General features: G+C 28.0%; 1 protein-coding gene across 2 annotated transcripts in view; it reads left to right on the top strand.

The window, feature by feature from the left end:
* Positions 1-23,879, top strand: part of Smurf (SMAD specific E3 ubiquitin protein ligase) — an 87,256-nt gene that overhangs the window by 34,095 nt on the left and 29,282 nt on the right. Inside the window, exons 3-9 of one of the 2 annotated variants that reach the window (XM_067267277.1) lie at positions 10,487-10,595; positions 11,162-11,295; positions 16,562-16,724; positions 17,400-17,438; positions 18,793-18,876; positions 18,954-19,156; positions 19,234-19,483. In XM_067267277.1, coding sequence (XP_067123378.1) covers positions 10,487-10,595; positions 11,162-11,295; positions 16,562-16,724; positions 17,400-17,438; positions 18,793-18,876; positions 18,954-19,156; positions 19,234-19,483 — 982 coding nt within the window. The remainder of the gene's footprint in view (positions 1-10,486; positions 10,596-11,161; positions 11,296-16,561; positions 16,725-17,399; positions 17,439-18,792; positions 18,877-18,953; positions 19,157-19,233; positions 19,484-23,879) is intronic. The other variant, XM_067267279.1, reaches the window with a different exon arrangement.

A 23,879-nucleotide genomic window follows, 5' to 3' on the forward strand; every position in this document is an offset into this window, starting at 1 on the left:
ATAAAATGTGTTTGGAATAAATATAAAAAGAATAGTGCTTAATTACATTCAATTTTTAAACAAGATACATAGATGTACTGCCAGGTCTAATAATTTTCGTATTATATACTGACGTAATCCCACTGTTTTCAAACTTTTAAGAAACGATAAAAAGAAAGAGGATTGGAATTCAACAACAGGTATATATTTGGTGCCTTTACACGACCAACGTTTCAATTCCAAGCTTGTTTATGTGGGTGCACCGATGCGCAGTTTAAAACAAAGGCTCAAGAGCAAAATATACAATCAGTAAGAACCTTGACAATACTGCGCCGGCATCATACACAAGACAGAAAGATGTTAACGTCCAATGGCATCGAGCGGCAATTATAAAAACGACGACGAATAAGCAAACGGTCAAACATGTTGAGAGATTGGAAATCTGCAAGGCGCACATGACAACTGGTTGTATAAACCATAGAGATGCGGACTCATTGTCTACCGTGCGGAGATCCTTTTACATTAATTAATGTTATTAACGGACAATGCTGGTTTCGTTGTTATATCTTTATATATATATATATTATATATTCTCGCTATTTATTTTGTTTATTTATCTATATTTTGTCCGTTTGGGCATTTTCCGTTAATTTTTGTATTTATTCCGAACATATTTTATGTTCTATATTTAATGTTCAATTTTTTTTGTAACCGAGGAAGATCGTTAAAAACGATTGAAAACGTTATTATTTTATTAAATTTTGCTGGATTGATAAAGGTGTAGTTTATTTAACTTATTCTACTTCCAGTACATAGTTTTATATACTTATAAATAACTACAGACCAATATGTAGAGCCTATATAAGAAAACTGGTAAGACTGATAGCCACTTAGCCACTGATTATCCATCCTTACATTATTATAATATATTAATATAAATTAATTAGTAGAATTACCTTTGCTATTATTTAACTTAAAGATTACATTATAATTATAATCTAACTAAACATTTAAAGTTAATTATCTCTAAAGTGTTAAACCGAACCAAAGTTAAGTTTACTACCTAAATGTGTAAAAAGTTCTACTGATTTACTGACCAGTCTAAATAATAAAAATTTCTTAAGTATTTTTAAAAAACGTTTTATTTCTTTAAAAATCCATAAATTTCTGGGTAGATAGATGACAGATAACACTTTATTGCACCAAAAATACATCCACGCTGGATCCGAGCTGGATCCAGCTGGAATGATTTCAATCCAGCAAAAATCCAGCTGGATTGAAAACACTGCTGGATTGCAATCCCTATTTGTTACACTACTGTTATGTGCCTAGTGTAGCAAGTAATTTGCATAAAAATTTTTTACTGTATCTTATATTTAAGAAACAACGCATTTCTTGTAATCATCCTAATTTCAGTTCTTGTATTTACTTAGTAATGTGAAATAATATTGCTGTATATCATATTCCATCATATGAATATTATTTTTTAGTGGTGTAAAGATTAACAGCTTGTATCTGCATTTTTTGCCTGAAATAAAGATAGTCTTATAATTTTGAAATGGACTTTAAATGTTTTATAGGTTTCATTAGTGTTGTATGGATGACTGTTAAGAATTTAAGTTTTTGATGCTCTCTTAGAAAACATTTTTTCTTTGTCTCTCTCTCTCGGTCATAAAACTCTACAAAAATAAAATAGATTAAGTATGTACAGTTTTAATTAAAATACCATAATTTAACAAGTTAATATATATTTACTGTATATTCATTCATGGTTCTTACACTTAACAAACATTTGAGAAGTTAGTAAATTACATCAGTAAACTGAAGTAACATTTAATATCTATAATAGCATACCACAAAAAGTAAATTACAGGTTTTTTTTTGTAGAGATGTATCAAATAATTGTTTGGTAATTGTTGGTTGTATTAATCAGCACCACCAATTAATTGTCACCTGACAATTAATTCTCATAATTGAAGTAATCAGTAAATAATTGTTTCATTGGAGAAACATAGTTTAATAATTTTAAATGTAAAAAATAATAAACATTAAAAAAAATGAATGAGGTTTAAAGAAATGATAACTTTATTAATAATGATAATTCAGTAATTATAGGTTACAATGAAGGAATATGAGCATTTACCTGTTTTCTGGTGTTAGCCCGTTCCTCATTGGCTTGTAAATGCCCCTGCCAGTACTGAAAAGCCATTTACTGGCTATCGATGTAAATGGAGCTGAAAGGTACTAACAGGCAAAGGGATTTAACCCAGAAAATGTGTTACCATTTTATGTCACCACAGGTAAGGTCTTCTGTATTTTTGATGACGGGCAAACTCAGGTAAGAATGAAACTGTGCTGCAGTATTTTCCAACATTTCTGTGTCTGTATCTGAGGTCTGGGAATAGGGTAAACTATGACCTAAGGCTCTTTCATTGGAATTTTTATTTTTGCAAGTGGAGATCTGTGTCCCTCAAACCAGGTCCTGGGACTGCAACAATTTTATCAAAACCTTCCCAAATGTTGATTAATGGTGGTAATGTCAGAATTACTGGAATTAGAGTTAAAATTTCCTTCCTGAGCAACACTTGTGTTGAAACTTGTTATATTGACTAGATCAGTGGTTCTTAACCTTTTTATACTCGCGGCCCACCAAATATTTCATAATTTTTTTGTGACCCCATTTTTTAATAATAATTTATATTTGTTAAATTATCTATAATAAATTGATTTTTTTATTATTGCTTTATTTTTTATATAATAAATGTAAATCATAACTTTATTATTTCATTATCTATTTAAATAACATTCAAACTTCATAATTAAACATAAAAACTCATTAATTTTTAACAGAAAATAAAATAAGAAACATGTCGATAAATTGATGAAGTCGATGCTAAAACTAAACTTGTCGTAAAGATTTTGCATATCTTTTGCAAAAATATTTAAATTTTAAAAGCCTACTACTAAGCCTACTATTTTTCTTAATTATTTTTAAAATTTTAAGTATTAATAGTTTCTTAGAATTACTTTGGAATAAAAGAAGTAAATACTGCAGTATAAGTAGCATATTTTGCATTTATTTCTTATGTACTAACAAAGTTGTATGTAGAAAGAAATAAGAAATAAATAAAAATAACTAAATAGGAAAACTTTATCGTTCTTATTTCACCTTTCAATACGATATTCAGTTATACATCAACTTTCTTTTTATTATATTATGAAAGAAGTTTTGCATAATTTGGCGGCCCCCCAGCAAACTTCTTACGGACCCCCAGGGGGCTGTGGCCCCCTGTTAAGAATCACTGGACTAGATAACCTTTTCTTTATTCCAGAAACTAAATAAATACAACAAATGATTTTGAGCAACTTGACCATCTTGCTTCAGTTTCAATGTTTTACTTAGAATGCTCATTCTATATCATTTAAATCATATTTCTAATTTACCAAATATTTCCAATTTGAGTTGTTGATTTTAAGTTGAGAGTTGTTCCATCGTAAAGTTCCTTAAAATCATTTCATGAATAATCTTGCCACTTTTAAAGAACCTCTTTTTAGTAAACTTCAAAAAAGAACTTTGTTTTGTACCTAGGATCCATAAACATCACAATAACAAGATTTGGGTTCAATTTTCAGTAATGGAAGTAGTGATTTACCGAATTTTCAAATGCATTTGCTAATGTTTGGATACAATTAATTGAGTCACTGTCTTTAACTTTTGAAAGTAACAGCTACAATGCTTCCAGAGTTGGCAATACCATTGATGTACAGAGGTTATTGCAAAAGGTCATCCCTGTGACTTCAAGTAGTCTTATTAGGATAATAATTTTATCTGATGTCCCATCCTTTAATTGTTAATATAAGAGAGTTCAAATTATCGACAACATGCATAGCCAATAGGCAATGTTGTTCTACAATTCTTTCTAACATGTATCAAAATTATATTATGTATTATTCCATCTCATTGAGATAGCCTATCATAATCTGTAATTAGATTCTCCAATCACATATTAGAAGAGATAATGCTGAACTTTGACAGATTATTCAGATGAAATTGTCAGTTGTCTGCAGTATCCAATTGAGAGGTCAAACTGGACAAGACCCATAAAACCATATGGTTGGCAACCCTAGCTATTACAGACAGGCTAGGTTAGTTATATTTGTCACCCAAGAATAGGAGGCATTAAGAGAGTGGAGGAATAGAAGTGCCCAAGTATATTTAATTTTAAGAATCACACATAGCAAATGAATGTAGTTGTTATTTATGTACCAGATGTGTCAGTTTTAAGTCAATTACATACTCATACAAATGATTACACAGTTGTCCTTAAAAGTATCTTGCATATCAGTCTTTCAGGCCTACTAGAAGTTTTCATCAAATATATTCATCACTGATAATTATTCATTTTTTATGATATAAGATTTTTTACTTTTGTTTATTGCAACTGTTAAATAAATTATATTAATTTTAATACATAAATGAAAAAATTAAGATAACTGTCTCATTTTGGACTGGCTTGACTGACAATCTGTAATATATCTGTATATATTAAAGCAAAATGTTCTGTCACTGCTGCACACAAATAACATAAATTTAAAATTTAATTTAATTCACAATTTCAAAATTTCAAAACAACTTTTAAACTGTTTTTGAAAATCTTGTTTTAATTTTAAGTAATTTTGATTTTAGTTTTGGTTTCAGTGTAAAGGCCAGTTTTAATTATTGTTTTCGTATTTTTAAATTTAATTATTATTATTATAATAATTTTTATTTATTTATTTATTTATTTATTTAATTTTGCCTGCAGTTTTTGAACTCTTAATTACAATTTTTTTAAGAAATTGCAACTCTTGTTTTTCTTTTGTGATGTAACTATAGATTTGTTTGAGTGTTGTTTTGCACAAAAGATAATCAAATTTAAATTTATTTTAATTTTTTTAGTAATTTTAGATAATCAAATTTAAATTTATTTTAATTTTTTTAGTACTTTTTGTTTTATAATTTTGCCTGCTTTATGCTTTTTTAAAAAAATTTTAATTATAAGCAAGTTAACATTGATTGAACTATCAGGATATCTAGTTTCAAATCAAGGCCAGCAGTTGGCAAAAATATTTAGGTGTTGACAAAACAGTTTAAAATATAAACAAAATTATATTTTAAATTGAAAAAATATTATACAAAATTATTTTTAATATTTAGTATATTTACTTATAATAATAAAATGACTTTCTCATTATAATTATAAAAATTTTTATGATTCATGGATGGTACTATAATATGTTAAATTATCAAATGTGATTTGTGTGATTCTCAGTAAAAGTACTTGTTTGCACTAAGTTTACTGCTGTTTTGAGTTTTAAAACCTAATTTTTCAAGATGAATCAGTCTTGATATTTGTGACTCGAATGAATTTCAAAAATTGGTTAACTTGTAATATTTGTTCGGTTCATTCTATCACTTGCCAAACCTCATTTAGTATTAAATATGATGGAACTAAAGCATTTACAAGCATGCTGATTGTGAGAAGGATGAAAAAAGAGATTCATATTCTCATTTACCTTCCCTTCTCCTGGTCATCGCATCTGGCAACAAAGTAGTTTCCATAGATTGTGACTCTGGATGACATGATGGGATAGTTTTTTGAGTAAAAGGGAATTAACTATAATTTCTTTGAGGGTAGTGTTGCAATATTAACTTTATCTGAAATAAGATTACAGATTTATTTTGTACTATACAATAAAGCCTGCATATCCACATAAAAATGGAGAATTTTTGTTTCTTTCGAAAGATTGATTCCAGATTTACTAATCATTTTCCATTCTTAAGCTTGATGTTTATTAATTAAAGAATGTACTGTGCTCGTAATGTAAATTATTAATTTTTCTAAACTAAAATAAATTTTAGAAAGCATTCAAAAGAATTGGAATTGTATTGGAATCTGGATTTTTCAGCAGAATCAGAATTGGGAGAAATTTTGGTATTGTTTCATCACTGATAATTATTCATTTTTTATGATATATGATTTTTTTCTTTTGTTTATTGCAACTGTTAAATAAATTATATTAATTTTAATACATAAATGAAAAAATCAAGACAATTGGCTACTAAGTTACTAAGCAGCACATTTGTTTGAGTTTTCATACTGAGTTCAGTATAGAAATGCTTTAGAATACCATTTGTCCCATAAATATGCTGTTGAATGCTTTCATATTATCCAAATTCTCTTTAATGATTGGTCTAATATCTGAAATTTTTTCTAAAGGTAACTAAATATCAGCAAATAATGTTTCATGAGATCTTTCACAGGTTATTAACCAAAAATGCTTTTAATGTTTATAATGCTTTTGATTGTCTTTAGTCATCAGTAATAATTTCTCTGGGTTACTAGATGTCATTATGCACATCACAAGATGAAAAATAATTTAAAAATTCTTTTTGAAGTTCTTTTGTAAATCTTTCTGCGCTGAAAGCACTAAGAGGCTAATTTTTGGTTATTATAATGCTCTTTTCGATATGATCTGTCAAAAATTATTTTGTTTAACAACATTGTTGTAAGGTAGTCTTTTACTGATCATGACGTAATTTTGGATTTTAAATTTTCTTTTAATGTGGAAGATGATATAAAGTAATAACTTGATGCACTGTTATTTAATAGCATTTAAATAAATTTTATAACCTGTTTTTTTTTTTTAATTTCCAATTCTTGATTACTGATTACTAGTATTGATAGCTTTTTTCTGTGTTTTCTTAATATCACACTAAAACAGTTTATAACTGTTTAGTAATTTGTCTGACCTTTTATCATTCCATTAACTTACTAGGAAATATGAATCACGACCGCATACCAGAGTATATATGACAAAAAATAGACTCACTTGAACCTTTAACCGGTGCATAATATGAATGTTAGGAAATGTTTATGCTCTCTTTGTTTTGGATTATCCTTTGGTTGTAATTATTCAATGATATATTGTTTACCAACATATTTATATTTCCTTTTATTAAATAGCATTCTAGGAATAGTTTGTGTTCTTCACATTTTACAATTAGTGTTTTTCAACACTTTCTCAAAACAGCAGTTTTTATTCTTACATCCTGTAGAAGAAAACTAACTTATGTAATTTTTGTTATTTTCATACTATGTAATATTCTTTATATGCCTGTTTTAATTGTTTTTAATTTTTATTTTGTAATATTAAAATAAAAAATTCTATACTTATTTATTGGGTTTCTTTATGTTAATTGAAATAAATTCTTTCATTATCAAATTCATTCAACTGCTTTCTATGTTATATTGATTCTGATTAACTTGAAAGTTGCTTTTAGGAAGCCAAAAATTGTGACAATTTAATATAACATCTGTTTACATTACATACAGTACCTGATACAGTACCAGACCAATTATCCAGTTTCCAAAAAACCGTCTAGTTATGAAATTGGCTAGTGTTGATTTCCATGGCATATGCATCACACAATATCAGTTCAATTATGTTCTTTACTTTCTTTGCTTAATTTTTAGCCTAAATATTACACTGTACAATACATGGTATTCTATATTTTAAGATTAATAATGATCAAACAAACCCTGCTTTAGAAGTATATTGATTTGTATATGTTAAATACATTTTCATTCTTACTTTTCATTGTTTATTTTATATTTTAAGTATATATTTATCTTGTGTCCAGAAAATTCAGAAATCCAGACCACTTCTGGTTCCAAACTTGCTGGATAATTGGCCTGTACTATATTAAGGATAAATAAAATTAATTTTTCTCTGTTAAATAGATCACTTCACATCATTCTCTTATAATTTAGAACTTCAAACATATTTTAAATTTATCATATTATTTTAACATTAGAAATATTGTTGTTTATCAAAAAGTGTATACTGGTCAAATATATTAATAATTCATTTAATATTTTGGAATGCAGACATTTGTTGAAACATTTTCTTTCAAGAAAAACACTTTTGGATTTGTTTGTTTATTTTTCAAATATCATAATAATATAGTTAATATTTTAAGTTTAGAATGTATACTGAGACATTCAGTAAAATATAATTTCATACATTATAATCTAAATAATTGTAAAAAGAAAAATATTTAAACAAGTTCAAAGTTTAAATCAAAAGTTAGAAATGTTTCAACTGATTGTTTTGAAACAATTCTAAAAGTTTGTTTCAGTGTGTAAGTTTTAATTTGTTTAACTTTAGAATTGTGTAAATTTTAATTACGTAACACTATTCTATTCTATTTTATAGGATATACGTATTTAAAAATCTGAATATTCTTAAAGAAGTATTATTATTGAAATACAGATCAATAAATAATTGCTTGTAAATGTATTGTTGAACTTTAATACTTCAGTACACATACATTCATTTTATCCATATTGTTTTGGCAGATAAATGAGATGTGTATAGTTAAGGTTGCTTAGTCTCTACTAGTTTTATTTTAGATCACTTTATCAAACTTTACAGACACTAGACTTACTAAAAATACTTGCCTTCATAACAACAGAGCAGTTTTATAGAGCTATACTAACAGTTTCTTATATAATAGTTTCTTCTGATGTTAATTTGTAATTAAGGGATAAATCAGTCTCTTTTGAAATGTTTAATAATATAATACAATATATTTTTTGAAATTACAGAATGTTTTTAAAATAAACTAATTTCAGTTTGAATAAAATGTTTTGATTGTTTTGTTTTATTTGTAATCAATTTAATTTAGATAGATGGTTATCATCATTAGATAAACAATTTGGATCTGTTAACTTTTTGTAGATCTTTGTTGATGTCTTCATATAGTCCCTTTTATATATGGAAAGCTGATATATTTTATATCCGTGTTTTCTCTGTTATTTCTTTGCTTTATTGCTATTCATGTTACTATTTATCTTATTTTCCCAGTGATTAATTAAACTGTTGGGGTAACCGTTGAGAACTAATTTCTTTTTTAATTCTTTTGTATAGGTATGTATGTCTGTCGGGTTGCTGGTTCTAGTGATGATTTTTATATACTCCATTTTGAAGATGTTTTGTTTTATATATAAAGGGATATTAGAGTTGTATCTGATTGTTACATCTATGGAGCATGGTTTTTTATAAGGTTTAAATTCTAGGCTGTAATCGTTTCTTTTAATTGTAACATCTAAGTAATTTATACTCTTATTGGTTTTGTTCTCTTCTTTAACAGTAGTTTCTTGGTCATCATATATTATTAAAATGTTGTCTTCGTAATGTTTGTAAAATTTAATTCCTGTATCTTGCTGATTTCTTCGTCTATATCGATCATTACTAATTCTGCTAATTTAGGTCCGACTACTGAGCCCATGCTAATCCCATCGTTTTGAGTGTAATATTCGCTTTCCATTTCAAAGTAGTTGCTTCTGTACGAAAAGTTTAATAAGTCTATCATTTCTTGTTCTACGTTAAGTTGTTTTAATTTCGTTTCCACAATGTCCCATGTCATTGAGGGGTACATATTGATAATGTCTAAGCTGGCTATTTTAAAGGTATTTTGTATTGTTACATTTTTTATATCTGTTAAAAGTTCTTCTGTACTGTATATTGAAAATCTTGAGTTTTGGTAAGCTTTCAGTTTTTCTTTTAAAAATTTAACTGTTAACTTATTAATAATTTAGAAACACTGGGAAAAACTGGCTTAAAATAGTTTGAATTTACTACTACTAAAAGATTGTTTCTAAATTATTTATCAACTAATAAATAACCAACAGGTAGTCTATGCTAACAGTTTTTTAATTATTAATCTCTGTTTAAAAATAATCTTAGTTTATTGTTGAATTTGATGCTGCTTGGATTTACTGTTGGAATTTGTGTATATTTGTTTAATATGACCAAATAATTAAAACTGTACAGTAATTTACTTTACTGCTTAAAAGACCAACTTCTTACATATTATGTTTTTAGAAGTTTTTTCATTTCATTTTCAGTTAACTATTTTTAGTACAAGTATAATATTTTAGGAAACTTATTGCTTAATAAAAAAAATAATTTTTAAAATTGTTCAATAAAATTTTTATTTAATAAAAGGTTTAATGGAAGTCTTGTATTAGTTTTTCCATGGCAACAAAATGACTCTGTTATTGGTATTTAAAAACTTGTGTAATTTTTAATCATGTTTATTTTAACAAGAGATTGAAAGTTTTGAATAATAGTTAACATGATAATTCTAGGCTGCCAGAGAAAAAGAGTACAAGTCAGAAAATGATCAAAATAAGAAAATTAGACCAAAAGATCGAAATCCCTTCCAGGACTCTGGCTGTGGACTTTTCTTATTTTGATCATTTTATGACTTGTACTCTTTTTCCTTGGCAGTCTAGAATTAATGAAGAAGTCAAAGTTATCAAAAAAACTTTTTAACTTCTATTTAAGACTATTTTGAAATGGATTTAATTAACTTGTAGAATATAGTTTGAGTTAAGAACCATTAATTTTTACAAAAGAAAAAAATATTCTAAAGTATGAATTTATAAAAATTTTCTAGGATTGCCTGATCCGTTCTGTAAAATTAATGTAAATGGATCTGGTCAGTGCCATTCAACTGAAACATGCAAAAATACTCTTGATCCCAGATGGAATCAACATTATGATCTGTAATAATTTTGAAATTTATTTTTAAAATTTTTTAATGAATTAAATGTATAGAATATTTCATGAGAGTTCTAGGATTTTTTATATTTTTTCCAATAATCATATTTGAGTTAAATTTGGATTATTATTATTATATACTAAAAATAAAATTTATAATATACTTGCTTATTAAAAGCATGTTTGTGCCAAATATTGTACATTTTATCTCTGACAGAAACCAATATTTGAGCAACAATTTTCTTTTAAGATGTTTGTTGAATTGATAAGTTTAGTGATCATTTTTATGCTTGGGCTATAATAAGGAACATTTTTCCAGTAAATAAAAACAAGAGTTTGATTAGAAAAAAAACTTATTTAAAAATAAAGAGCTATATAAAAACAAAAAGGCAGTTTAAGTATTCAAAGAGACTTTGAAGTTGTATAACAAATATTAAAATTATTAGATGAAAAAAATCTTTTTAAATATTGAGTAATATCAGAAACTCTTATGAAACATTCCATATGTATTATTTAAATATAAAATTATTTTAATCTATAATTTTAAAATGAATTATTTTTAACTTTTCAGTTATATTGGAAATAATGATATCATCACAGTTAGTGTATGGAATCATAAAAAAATTCATAAAAAACAAGGAGCTGGTTTTTTAGGTTGTATTCGAATAATGTCAAATGATATTCAGAGACTTAAAAATACAGGCTGTAAGTAGCATTTCACTTTATCTGATCTTTGAAAATTGTTTCTGATTTTAATTTTTACATTTGAATTATTCTTAATATATTTGTATTCATAATTGAAGTAGTTTTGACTGATTGTTTATCAAATTTCATAATTGGAAAATCAGTTAATTAAAGCAAATTAATATTTACATTATTAATAATGTATTTATAATTAATTATTTTCATAAACTTGACTGTCAAGATTCATATTTTGGATGGAACTATTATTTAAGCTCAGTTTTCCATGCAAAATGATTTGCTTTATTTTATTTGAAACAAATTCACACACAATATAACACATTCAGCAGAAAGATACAACAATCGTACTACAATACCTAATGTTTGCTGAGAAAAACTGTTTATTAAAGTTTTCTTACAAATGTTTTCAAATCTATATTTATAGGCCATCTTCAGGCTTATAATTCAAAATATAAGGTTTTACAAGAAATAGAATATTTGAATTTTTAAATTTTACATTTAAACTTAATACATTAAAATACAAAATTGAAGGAGAATTAAATAAATAATGAACAAGATGTGAGATTTAAAAAAAACACATCTTCAGCAAACTTGAGAACAGTATTTATGTTGCACATGATCCAGGCAAAGTTGTAAGGGAATTGCAAGACTTACGTTAATGAAAGAGAAGGTTGGAACTGTTATGAATTTTAGTTATTCTACCCCTATTGTTAATAGTAGTTATGGATTTTAAAAATATATCCATCTATTAAATTAGTCATGCTAGGAGGCAGTAATTGAAGTCATGGTTCTCCAAAAACCAGAATTATTTCCTCATACAAATAAAATGAAGGAGTTGGCCAAACTACTTTGCTTCCAGTCATTTTTTAGATTCAACAGAAAAATGTACAGTACAAGGAAAAGAAAAGAGTTTCAATGGGAAGTCTTGTTTCAGGACTTAGGCGAACTAGAATTGTGTAAACTAGAAAAAGATATTCTTAGAACTTCACAGATGACATCATATTTTTTAAAAGGTTTGTGGATGCCGCATTCATAATTTGGAGAAACAAGCGGAGGATTCAAATTTTTGAATATGATTGACAACAACAATGACTAAGCCAAACAATTGCTGTAATTAATGATTGGGCTATTATTATGTTATAATTAATAATTAGAAACTAAGTAATTAGGTACTAGAGGTAGACATTACACACCATCTCTTATCTAAATTAATAATTAAATAATTTAAAACATTCTGGAAGAAAAGAAACAGCCCGGAGCAGGACATGAATCTGCAACCTCTCCTTATCACGTGGTGTGCTTGCCAGTTAATTACTTAGTTTCTAATTATTAAATATAGCATAATAATAGTTCAATTAATTACAGTGATCATTTGGCTTAGTATCAATACATCAGGTTTCAGAATGTTGATATATATATATATAAACAATTGTTTTAACATATTGCTGTTTACACGTTCTAAACACAGTACACAAATTATTTATAACAACAACAACACTATTTGTAATTTATTTTCAACACTAGTGAGTAACACTCTGGCACTCCACAAGCGAGTAACACTCAGGCACCCGACATTTAATTAATAAAGGCACAACACTGGTTCTTTGCCAGCCACACAGCCACACACACTGGTCAGCACTGCTACACACTCCGGTCAGCACTGCCCGGCCACACCAAAGGGAAAGCACAATTTTTCCCTCTCTAGGCAGGAAGATCTCTCCCCGCATTCTCAAGTCTATAGTTACACAACACACCTGACACGTGTGACAGAGCTGTGGACTGTACATCAACACTACGTAACATAAACACACGTGTTACAATTTTGTTAAATTGAATATCGAACTTAACAACAACAATAACAGTTTGAATGTAAAACTGGAACAAGAGAGTACTAGTGGTGTTCACTACTTGAACTATATATTGTACTGGTTTAAAAACCTGAGGAAGACGAGGGTATGGTCAAAAACATTAGTTATCCATTAAAGTGTTGTTGTTACTGGACTCCTATGTTCCAGAGTGTGATTTATATCAAACCGCTATTGCATATCCCATCATGGACCAATGACCCATACAAATAAACTTTCTGCATTTAGAAAGCACTTGTTAGAAGCCTTTTTATATTACTTCAATATACAAGACTGAATAAAAGAAATTTATAGAATCAAAGAAGTTGCAACAACATTGGGTTGTAAAGCATTCGTTTCAGAAGGGCTCATCAAGAGTGATGGAGAAAACAAAGATAAAATTCTAAATAGATAATAGAATAAGTAAGTTTACATAATAATATTTAGGATGCATTATGAATGAGCAGTGACTTATAAAACCTCAAAGATAGTGTACAGAAGAGCATCCAATATTTATAACTGCTTAAGAAATGACAAAGACAAAACAGAGGAGGAACAATATAAATCAGAGATATACAAAATACCCTATGAAAACCAACAATTAGGGGACAAGAAAGATTATGTTGGTGTTACTAAAAGAAATCTCACATTGTATCTCAAAGAACACAAATATGATGTTTAAAAATGCCATTGTAATATGATTCTAGCTGCAGTGTTGCAGATAGAAGGCTCAAATGTGAAGTGGGATGAAGAAAACATTGTTAAAATAGTACATTCTCCAACTCTGAAACATGGGAAAAATAGAAATGCAACTGTGATTAAAAAGTATTAGGAATGGTTCATTTAAACCACACATGTGGAAGACAGTGCTGCATTTTTTTTTTTGTCATTTGGTATGACTTTCATCAACATCTTGCAACAATCTATGTGATTGTCTGTTTTTATTTGCAAATAAACACTTGTTTTGTGTGTAAAGAATTTTTGTGCTGACAATTTTTTAAAATGTCTAGTGTAATTGAGAAAAGAATGTGCATTAAGTTTTGTTTTCACAATGGAATTACTGCTACAAAAACATTAGAAATGTTGCTAAAAGCCTTTGGTGATGACAATCTTTCAAAAATGAGTTTTTGAGTGTTACAAGATGTTTGAGGAAGGCAGAAAACATGTTGAAGATGAATCATGTTCTGGAAGACCATCCACTTAAACTGATGAGTGACATGTCGCTCAAGTCAGAAATTTGGTGCTCAGTGGTTGTCGTTTAACAGTTCAGTTAGGGACATTATTGAACATCTTTCAGTATCATTTGGATCTTATCAAGCAACTTTAAAAGATTATTTGGGCTTACAGTGCATCACTTCTCCTGTTGTCCCAAAATTTTGAATTTTTTTCAAAAACAGCGTGTTCAAGTGGTCGAGGAAATGTCTTCTCAAGGCAAGTCATTCATAAAATTTATCATTATAAGTGTTGAAACATGGATCTACACTTTTGACAATAAAATAGCTCAACAATCAAGTGAATGGCAGTTGTCGAAAGGTGAAGCAAGGCCAAAAAGACTACAACAAAGTCACTCAAAAATCAAAAACAGTTAACATGAGTTAACTGTTTTTTCAATTATCGTGGTGTTTTGTAATAAATTCCTTTTGGCCAAACTGTCAACAAAGAATATTATTTGAGTGTTTTTACATCATTTATGTGAAGCAATTCGTAGAAAATGACTTGATTTGTGGTGAGAATACTTTTGCATTTTACACCATGATAATGCATCTGCTCACATTTCTCTTGTTTGTTCTTCAAACTCTGTATTCACTTGATATGGCACTGTATGACATTTTCCTGTTTTCTGCTTCTTGCTCATTGTTTTGAGTTGACTGATGCCATAAAACAAAATTTGCTGCAAGCATTTCACAAAAATGACTAAAGCATTTTTTGAGGATTGGAGAAAACATTTTCATAAGTGCATTGCTGTGGAAGGGGATTACTTTGAAGGAAACAAAATAAATTTTGATGAATAAATTCAAATCTTGAGTTTTATTGATCCATTCCCAATACTTTTTGATCATGGATATAAAAGCAAAATTAAAGACTATTGCCTGAATGACCGATGCAAGAGCATTATCTTCAATCTGGAAATACACCATGTAAAAGAAATTGGGACATAAAAACCTTTGACTTATGTATCCTCCTGCAGTCAGTTTTGTTCCTTATTTTTATTTCTAATTTTTGTTTTTATTTTTGTTAAATCTCATATCTTGTACATTATTTATTTATTTATTTACTTTATTCACCTTCAATTTTGTATTTTAATAATTAAAATGTTAAGCATTCAAATTTTATATTTAAATTTATTTTTGTAATTAATTATAGTTTGAATTCTACAAAGATAGCCTATAAAAATAAGTTGAAAACATTTGTAAAAGCAGCTTAATAAACAGTTTTTCTCAGTAAACATTAAGTGCTGTAGTATGATTGTTAAATTTATATAGATTATACTAATTTTTTGTGATTACTCCACAGAAATTATTTTAAAAAATTTAGAAATTTAAAGTATGATGTTTAAATATAAATCAAGTAATATATTTTTTTTTTATTTGTGGTTTAAGGCCCTTTACCACTCAAAAGAGAGTATAAAAAGGCCCCAATCAAGTAATATTATAATTCTTTGGGTCTGAGTTTAATTTCTTATTTTTGTGGTTTTTCATGCTTATTTGTGCATTGGTTTAATATACTAACAGATTAAGCTAATTACTAATCTTAGTTAACTCTACAAGTAAAACATCTTCATAGGCTTACTTATTAAAATTCCACTAATTTGAATGTATTAAATAAAGCTCAATAAAAACTATTAATAATTTTTAATAATTTATCAGCATTATCTATTTTTATAATATTTATTTTTCAGTTTGCTAAGGTAAAATAAGATAAAATCTTATAAAAGTTATATTGAATTTAATAATATACTAGCAAATGAGCCCGGCATTGCTTGGGCAAATGATTTGGATGATTTGGTAAATATTATACGTTTGGAAATTAAGTTATTACTCATCAAAAACAAAAATTGAATCTAAAATAGTACAGTAGAAGCCGTTCTTCAGGTTAAGCCTTAATCCTCTCCCCATGGGGAAATTTCCAAAAATCTCTTCTTTAGTGTGCATTCTCATGACATACCCTAACTAGGTACCAAATTTCACCTTTAGGTTCAGCGGTTTGCTCTGGGCAATGATGAATCTATCATTCACTCAGTCAGTCAGGACATGTAATTTTATATATTTAGATAAATATGTTAATATATTTATGTAACATTAATAAAATATTATATTTTGTTTATATATACATTTTTATTATTTATAAATATTAAATGCTAAAATTAGTAATAGTTGATGATAATTTAAATAATAAATTAAAATGAAACTATTGCTTTAATTTAGATCATAGATTAACTCTGTCACACAGAAGTCCAGATGATCCAGAACCTGTTCGAGGACAACTTATTGTTAGCCTTATGTCCAGAGATGGAAGTGCTTCATCTAATCATAATGTTACTTCTGATCAATTAGGAAATATTTCTTGTCCAGATGATCTACCAGATGGGTAAAACATCATTTCTTTTAAATTTATTATATTATATAATTTTGTTATTTATAATACTGTGATATATTTAATGTTATAAAAGCATTTCTGTAACGATAATTTGGGTCAGTGTGTATTTAATTGTGAAGGTTGCAATAGCTTATTTTTATATGAATTATCTGTAAATGTAATTTCTTGTTTGTATTATATATATATATTTTTTATTTATTATACAAAACACAGTTATATGAACAGATATTAAACAGCACTTAATAATTTTGTAAATCTGATAAAATCCAACTTTATAGACAAACTTGTGAGGGGGAAAACTTGAATCAGCATAACACGTTTTTATACCTTAGTGTGATCAGTTAATACTACATTACTCCCACATGAAATGATTTTCAATAGAACTGAAGAGACAAAATAAATAAGCTATATAGTAACATTTACAAAGCACAGATAATTATCAGAATAATAAATATTTACTTTTTTTGATTTAATTATTTAACTGAATTGATATGAATTTTTTTTATTTTTTATCATCTCCATAAAATCAGTATGGGATTCTACATTTTTTAGAATTAATTATATTATTATTTAACACTCTCTTGATTATCCAGAATTTTGTTATTTGTCTGTTATTTGTTATATCAACTTTCCAGTAACCCATGTCAGTTTTTTTTTTGCCCATAGCCTCCTCTACCAATCAAGTATATTCCAAGTGTATTCAGGGTAAGTTCGTTACCCTGATAGTTTCTTATGTTCATTTTTCTTGTTTGGTATCTCATGTATAGGTTAGCAAGTAATAAGCTCCTTTTGTTAAAAAATGAGATCAAGAAAATAGTAATCTGCAACAGTAAAATTAAAATTTTTGAATAAATATATAAAATCCTCATTCAAACATGTGAGGAATATGATAAATTCATTTCCTGTTTTCCATCAATAATAAAGACTTGCAAGATTTATCGGAACATAATTTTATTTTGCTACTACAGTAGAGCATTGTTTATCCGAAAGCCGGTAAACCGAAAGCTTTCCAGTCGGACTGTGTCGTACTGAATTGAACGTTTTTGATACTAGATTAACTTCTAAAGTATAATTTTTTTTTTTGTTTTTATATTTTTCAATATATTTATTTTGTTTGTACAAAATAAAGAAATAATTTTTAACGATACAATGGCCTCGATTATTATTATAAAAATTTTCATTAGGCTTAAAATTGACAAAAATTCAACACAAAACGACACGCAACGGAGAAAACTTCAACACGAAGCGACACACAGTGGAGAAAAATTTCAACATTGGATAGGTTAATATATTTTTTCATACATAATCGGTTATCCGAACAACCCCAGTCCCCAATTGATTCGGATAAACGACGCTCTACTGTATTCATATTGCCTGTTTGGTCATCACAAGATGAGGGACAAAAATAATGTTCACATTATAGTACATGAAATAAAATTGTCTTCTAATTTTTGTGATCAGTGGAAAACAGGAAACAACACTGTTGTATTTCTCATAAGTTCAAATAAGGATATTACATCATCCATACTGAATATTAATACATAAAAAGTAATATAAATTATTAATAAATTCAATTAGATTAAAGTGTTATTAATCTAATTGAATTTTACTGTTAACTTTAACTATAATCTATGAACTTAAGCTTAACTGTAGTTGAGAGGGAAAAGTATTTTTAATGACTACTTTTAAGAATAATTACAGGTTTTTTTTTAATATTAAAAAAAAAACATATATTAATTTTAATGTGACTAAATATGAAAAATTAATTGATCAACTCAATATGACAACTCAATTTATTACTAAATTAGAAATTTAATTCACTAGTACTCGAATCAACTGGGATGAAAAATGGTCTTTGTTTTTATTTGGGTTTCTGCAAGCATAATTAAAAATTCAAACATTAAAAATTTGTTTCAGTTAACACTATACATCCAAACCTAATATAATAGAATTATCATTATCATAAGAATAATTTTTTTATTAGTGAAAGTAATCAATTAATGTCTATATATTGTTGGAAAATGTTTTAAAATATTTTCATTGATAATTTTTCATTTAGATGGGAAGAAAGAAGAACTGCTTCAGGAAGAATTTATTATGTTAATCATATCACTAGATCAACTCAATGGGAGAAACCAACAAGGTAACTGAAATAAAGCATTAACAGCAGCATATAAATATTTCCAGGAAATAATTTTTAAAGTATAAAATTATCTACAGGCCTGCTAATGAAGTTGCCTCAGCAAATGGATATATTAATAATTCTGAGAGATTGCAAGTTCAGCAAAATAATAATAGCAATCAAAATACAGATAGTATTCAGACTGGTAGTCATTCTTCATCAAGAAGGCGGTCTACGCGACATAGAAATTATCTTTCTAGGAATCATTTGCATCAAGCTGTAGAACTTCCTGAAGGATATGGTAATGTTTTATAAACGATAAAAATTAATGATCACAAAATAATTACAAATTTATTTTATAATAAAATCTACTTACAGAAATAAGGACAACTCAGCAAGGTCAAGTGTATTTTTACCATATAGCAACGGGTGTTAGTACATGGCATGATCCCAGAGTACCAAGAGATTTAACAGGAATTAATGTAGATGACTTAGGACCTTTACCAGCAGGCTGGGAAATGAGACATACTGCTAGTGGAAGGGTTTATTTTGTAGATCATAATAATAGAACTACACAATTTACAGATCCTCGTCTTTCAAATAGTCTTGTTCTCCAAAATATTCTCAAGTAAGTTCTCATTTTTGTGTGTTATAGTTATATTATTGTATGTCTTTTCAGTATATACAATTACTTTAATATTTTGGGCATCTGATGTCCTTTCTATTATTAATAATAATATCATTATCATTAGTGTGCATATTTCAGAGCCTTAGAACAAGTAGCCCTCAATTTACACCATGGTTAGTTCTACCAGAAGAGGTTGTAAATTGAGGTAAAATCATAATGCAAGGTACCAGATATGCTACAAGATTACAAAACTTTTTTTTAATAAGCAAATTCTATTACTTTTCTGTGTATAACTTAGGATATTTATTGTCAAAATTAAATTAACATTTTTTACAAGCATAAAATGATAAAAATAATCAGTAATTAGTACAGAAATTTCATTCACTCTCTGGGATCACTGAAGTCTGCTGCCATGGCAAGCTTTCTAAATCATGACTCTGCATATTGTACTTTTGTAAGGAACTTGGTTAGTGTTGACTGTTGCACCTGGGTTTTTCTGCATCCTTTCTGCAAAATGTGATACGGTTAGAGAAGGGTGTTGATTCTACTGAAGATTATGGAGTTATACTTCCAATTAGGGTTATTGGCTCAGAAATTATCTAGAGCTTCATGCATTTTGCAAGGTTTTCTTGCAAAAACTCTATAGAAAATTGCTTTTTCTTCTAACACCTGTTCTATTTGTTCAAGGTCTTCTTTTGAAAGTTGTCAGATAATTCATTGATATCCTGAGCATCAGTGTTTTGATAATGAAGATTGTGCATCACATTTGATTTCTTCTACCACTTCTAACACTGTTTCTGTGTTAGTGTAGTCCAAAACAGTTTTCATACAGAATTTGTTCACTTTTTATAAGTTTGAAGTCCTATCACCATTTGAAGATAATCATATCTTCAAATGTGATAGGACTTACCAATACTTTCACTGTTATTGCTTTTATTGTAATTATGTTAATTGCTTTTATCATATCTTTAAAGGTTGTCTGCAGATAGTATGCCTTGAATGTTGCAATCATGCATTAGACCACTTATCAAAGAATTGATGTATTTAGTGGTAAAAATATATCTTGATGTCTAAATGGCCATTAGAGATGTCTGAAGATTAGGTGGGTGGCTAAGAGCATTATTTATGACCAATGAAACATAATTAGGCAAATTATTAATTTTGTAAAACTTGGAAATCTCCTAGGAAAAGAAATGAGCATTACATTCAGTAAAAATAGTTTGCATAACCCATGCTTTTTTATTGTAATGCCAAAACTGGAAAAAGTGCTTTCACAATCTCTTTTGTTGCTTTTGATGTCTTCAAATGGTACACTAACAATGGTTTTAGTTTCAATGACATAAGGTGCGTTCATTAATAGCGGTCACTCTGCATCTCTGCTACTACGGGAGTGAGCTGCTGTTTGTAGGCATTTAGGAATGATGGTGAAAGAAAGAAAGATGGTGGTGCCTGCTCTAATGATAGTATCTTGATGGAGGAATCTATAATTCTAAATTATGAGCTTTTAAAGGCAAAAGAAGGGTCCCAATTGTAAAATTTAATCATAAAATGGATTATTTGTTGAAAGAGCATTCAAAATAGCAAGGAGAAAATGAGAATGCTGGCTACCATTCGAAAAAAATTCGAAGACATTTACATCACTGCGTACACTAACTTGCACTTTCACAACTTCTAAATTTTCATTCATAAAACCACATAATGGACCCTGAAACGAAACTATCTGAGCCATGGAGGACGCATGTTGCTTTCCACCGTAAACTACTGCTACAAGCGGCCATTTTTGCCATTTGACGGCATGCACTCCGACCGGAATTTAGGAACGCGTTCCGCAGGAATTTTTAAACAGATGTCGCTTGCGTGGAGTTATGCAGAGGAATAAAAGAACACACCCATAGAGAAACTTGACTTCATGGATTGATGATTTGACTAAAAACATTCTTGTTACTCAAATGGTTATAATGAATAAAGCTAAGGCTTTGCTTGCTGAAGAAAGGTGCAGATAACAATAAAACATTTGTCACTAGTAAATGATGATCCTTGTAGATTATGAATTTTTGAGAAAGATTTAAATGTTAAAGAGTGTGGGGAAGCTGCAAGTGTCAATATTGCTGCAGGTAGCTGAATTATAAACTAAGATGTATTACATTCCAGAAGCAAAGTTAGATAATGGTCTTCTTGGTTTTAAGGCCTCAAAACAAGAAGACTTCTTTCAGAGGCATTGAAGGACATTGATGACATCTTTTTCCAATACAATTTTGTTTTATCTATGCTGAAGACTAAATCAGGAGGTTATTCACCTTGATTTATAATTCTTTGTAATTTGGCTAGATATTTATTAGCTACTGCCATATTTGCAGCTTCCCCAGACAAACTAACATTATGAATTTGTGAGAAAGATTTAAAACTACAAAGATCATCTCTTACTATGCTTCATTGCTACCTGATTCTTCCTTAATTTCAGCAATGAAAACCTTAGCAAACAGCAAACAAATCCATTAAAATTATTTGAGTAACAAGCTTATTTTTTGATCAAATGATCAATCCATAAAGTAAAAAGTTTTTCCATCTTTTCCAAAAATGCATGCCTTGTATTTATATTATTACATGCCAAAACAGAAGACATAACTTCATTAGAACACTTAATTTTTTCTGTATTGTTTATGATTGTTGTAATTGTCTTATGCAACTTTTTACTACTTTAAGCTCCAGACTCTAATACACCTATCCCTCGATTTACACGGAAGATAGGTTCCTGAGAAAAACGTGTAAATCGAATTTGTATCTTTTTGAATATAAAACCGTGTAAATCGAAAAGTATGCAAAAAACGCATAATTTCATTGTTTATTAATTATGAATTTTTTCAATTTTTTGAAGGTACATAAATCAAACAAAAATATTGAAAGGCAAAAAAAAATATATTTTTTTATTAATTAAATACAAAGTACACAGGAACAAAAAATAAAATCTGAAAGATTCATAAAAATGTAATGTAATTGTGTAATGTAATGTAATGTAAAAAATGTAATTAAAAGTAATGTAATCGTTTGTTACTTATGAATATGAAAAATTAAATTTTTCTGGTTTAAAACTATGTGCAATGAATGCAACTTAATGCGTATGGGGGAGTACTCTATATTGGTTTATCGGTTACTATTTGACGGATTGAAATAAAACTGTCATTTAGTATCCTAAATATCAACTACAACATATAATTAAGGTGGATTGGAATATAGATGTAGATTAGAGTTAAAAATTGTTCCTTTTGATCATAGCCAGTTTATTTTCTAAGTTTATTTTTTAAACCGTGTAAAAGCGAAAACGTGTAAAAGAAGTACGGTGTAAAACGAGGGATAGGTGTACATGCTTTGGTTCTCTAATAATTAATTAATTAAATTAAATGATAAGAAAATAATTTGTATTTACTAGTTTTAGATTTTACTACGTTAAACAATATCTTTAAAACTTGATGTCTTAAGTTGCAACAGATTTGCTAATTTCTATAATTCACAAACCTCTTTTCCAGGCTGTGACAACCTGATACCTGCAAAGTTTGGCAGGTGCCAAGTTGTCTTGACAGTGGCAGTTTGCCAAATGTATAGGTGTAATTTTGAAACAGTAAATTGAGAGCTAACTGTTGTACATTCTTTTAAAAAAAGTTTTTCTTATAAAAACACTTTATTTTACGTATAAATTTACTTTTGGTTGTATGTTCTTTGGAATCTAGCATAAAATTGCTATTGAGAACTTACCACATAGGAACACTCCTCTTGATGGAAAAAGTGGATTTTTATTTTTTACAACAGATATGCATTTTGGACCTTATGCCCCTCTTCAGTCCTTATTATGTATAATGGTATAATGGTAAAACTAAAAATATAACTAATGGTGGCTACTGGAATAATTAAGTTTTAAAAACATGGGGTAGAACAACTACAACTGTAAAAATAAAGTTTTTTGTTAAAATGAAGAAAAAAATTGACCAATAAAGGAAGTAAAAAAAAAAAAAAACTTTAAAACCAATAAAAACATTTTTATTTTTTGCTTTAGTATTACACATAATAAGGACTGAAGAGAGGCATATGGACTGAAATGCATATCCTTTGTAAAAAATAGAAAATAAAAATCCACTTTTTCCATCAAGAGGCATGTTCCTGAGTGCAATAGTAATTTTATGCTAGGTTCCAAGGAACATACAACCAATTGAGAGAACAGCAAGCAATTAAGTACTAAATTTACTTTTGTTTTCAAATTTGAATAGAATTACCTTTAAAAAAATATTGGAATTTTGAAACATTTACTTACAATAGATACATATGTACAAGTGAAAGTTTAATTTTAAATGAATTTTAGATTTTTATCTCTTTGTTTATATACATTCACGTTTATTTAATGAAA

This window comes from Centruroides vittatus, unplaced genomic scaffold (assembly GCF_030686945.1).
Source record: "Centruroides vittatus isolate TY-2023 unplaced genomic scaffold, ASM3068694v2 contig_300, whole genome shotgun sequence".
Taxonomy (NCBI): Eukaryota; Metazoa; Arthropoda; class Arachnida; order Scorpiones; family Buthidae; genus Centruroides; species Centruroides vittatus.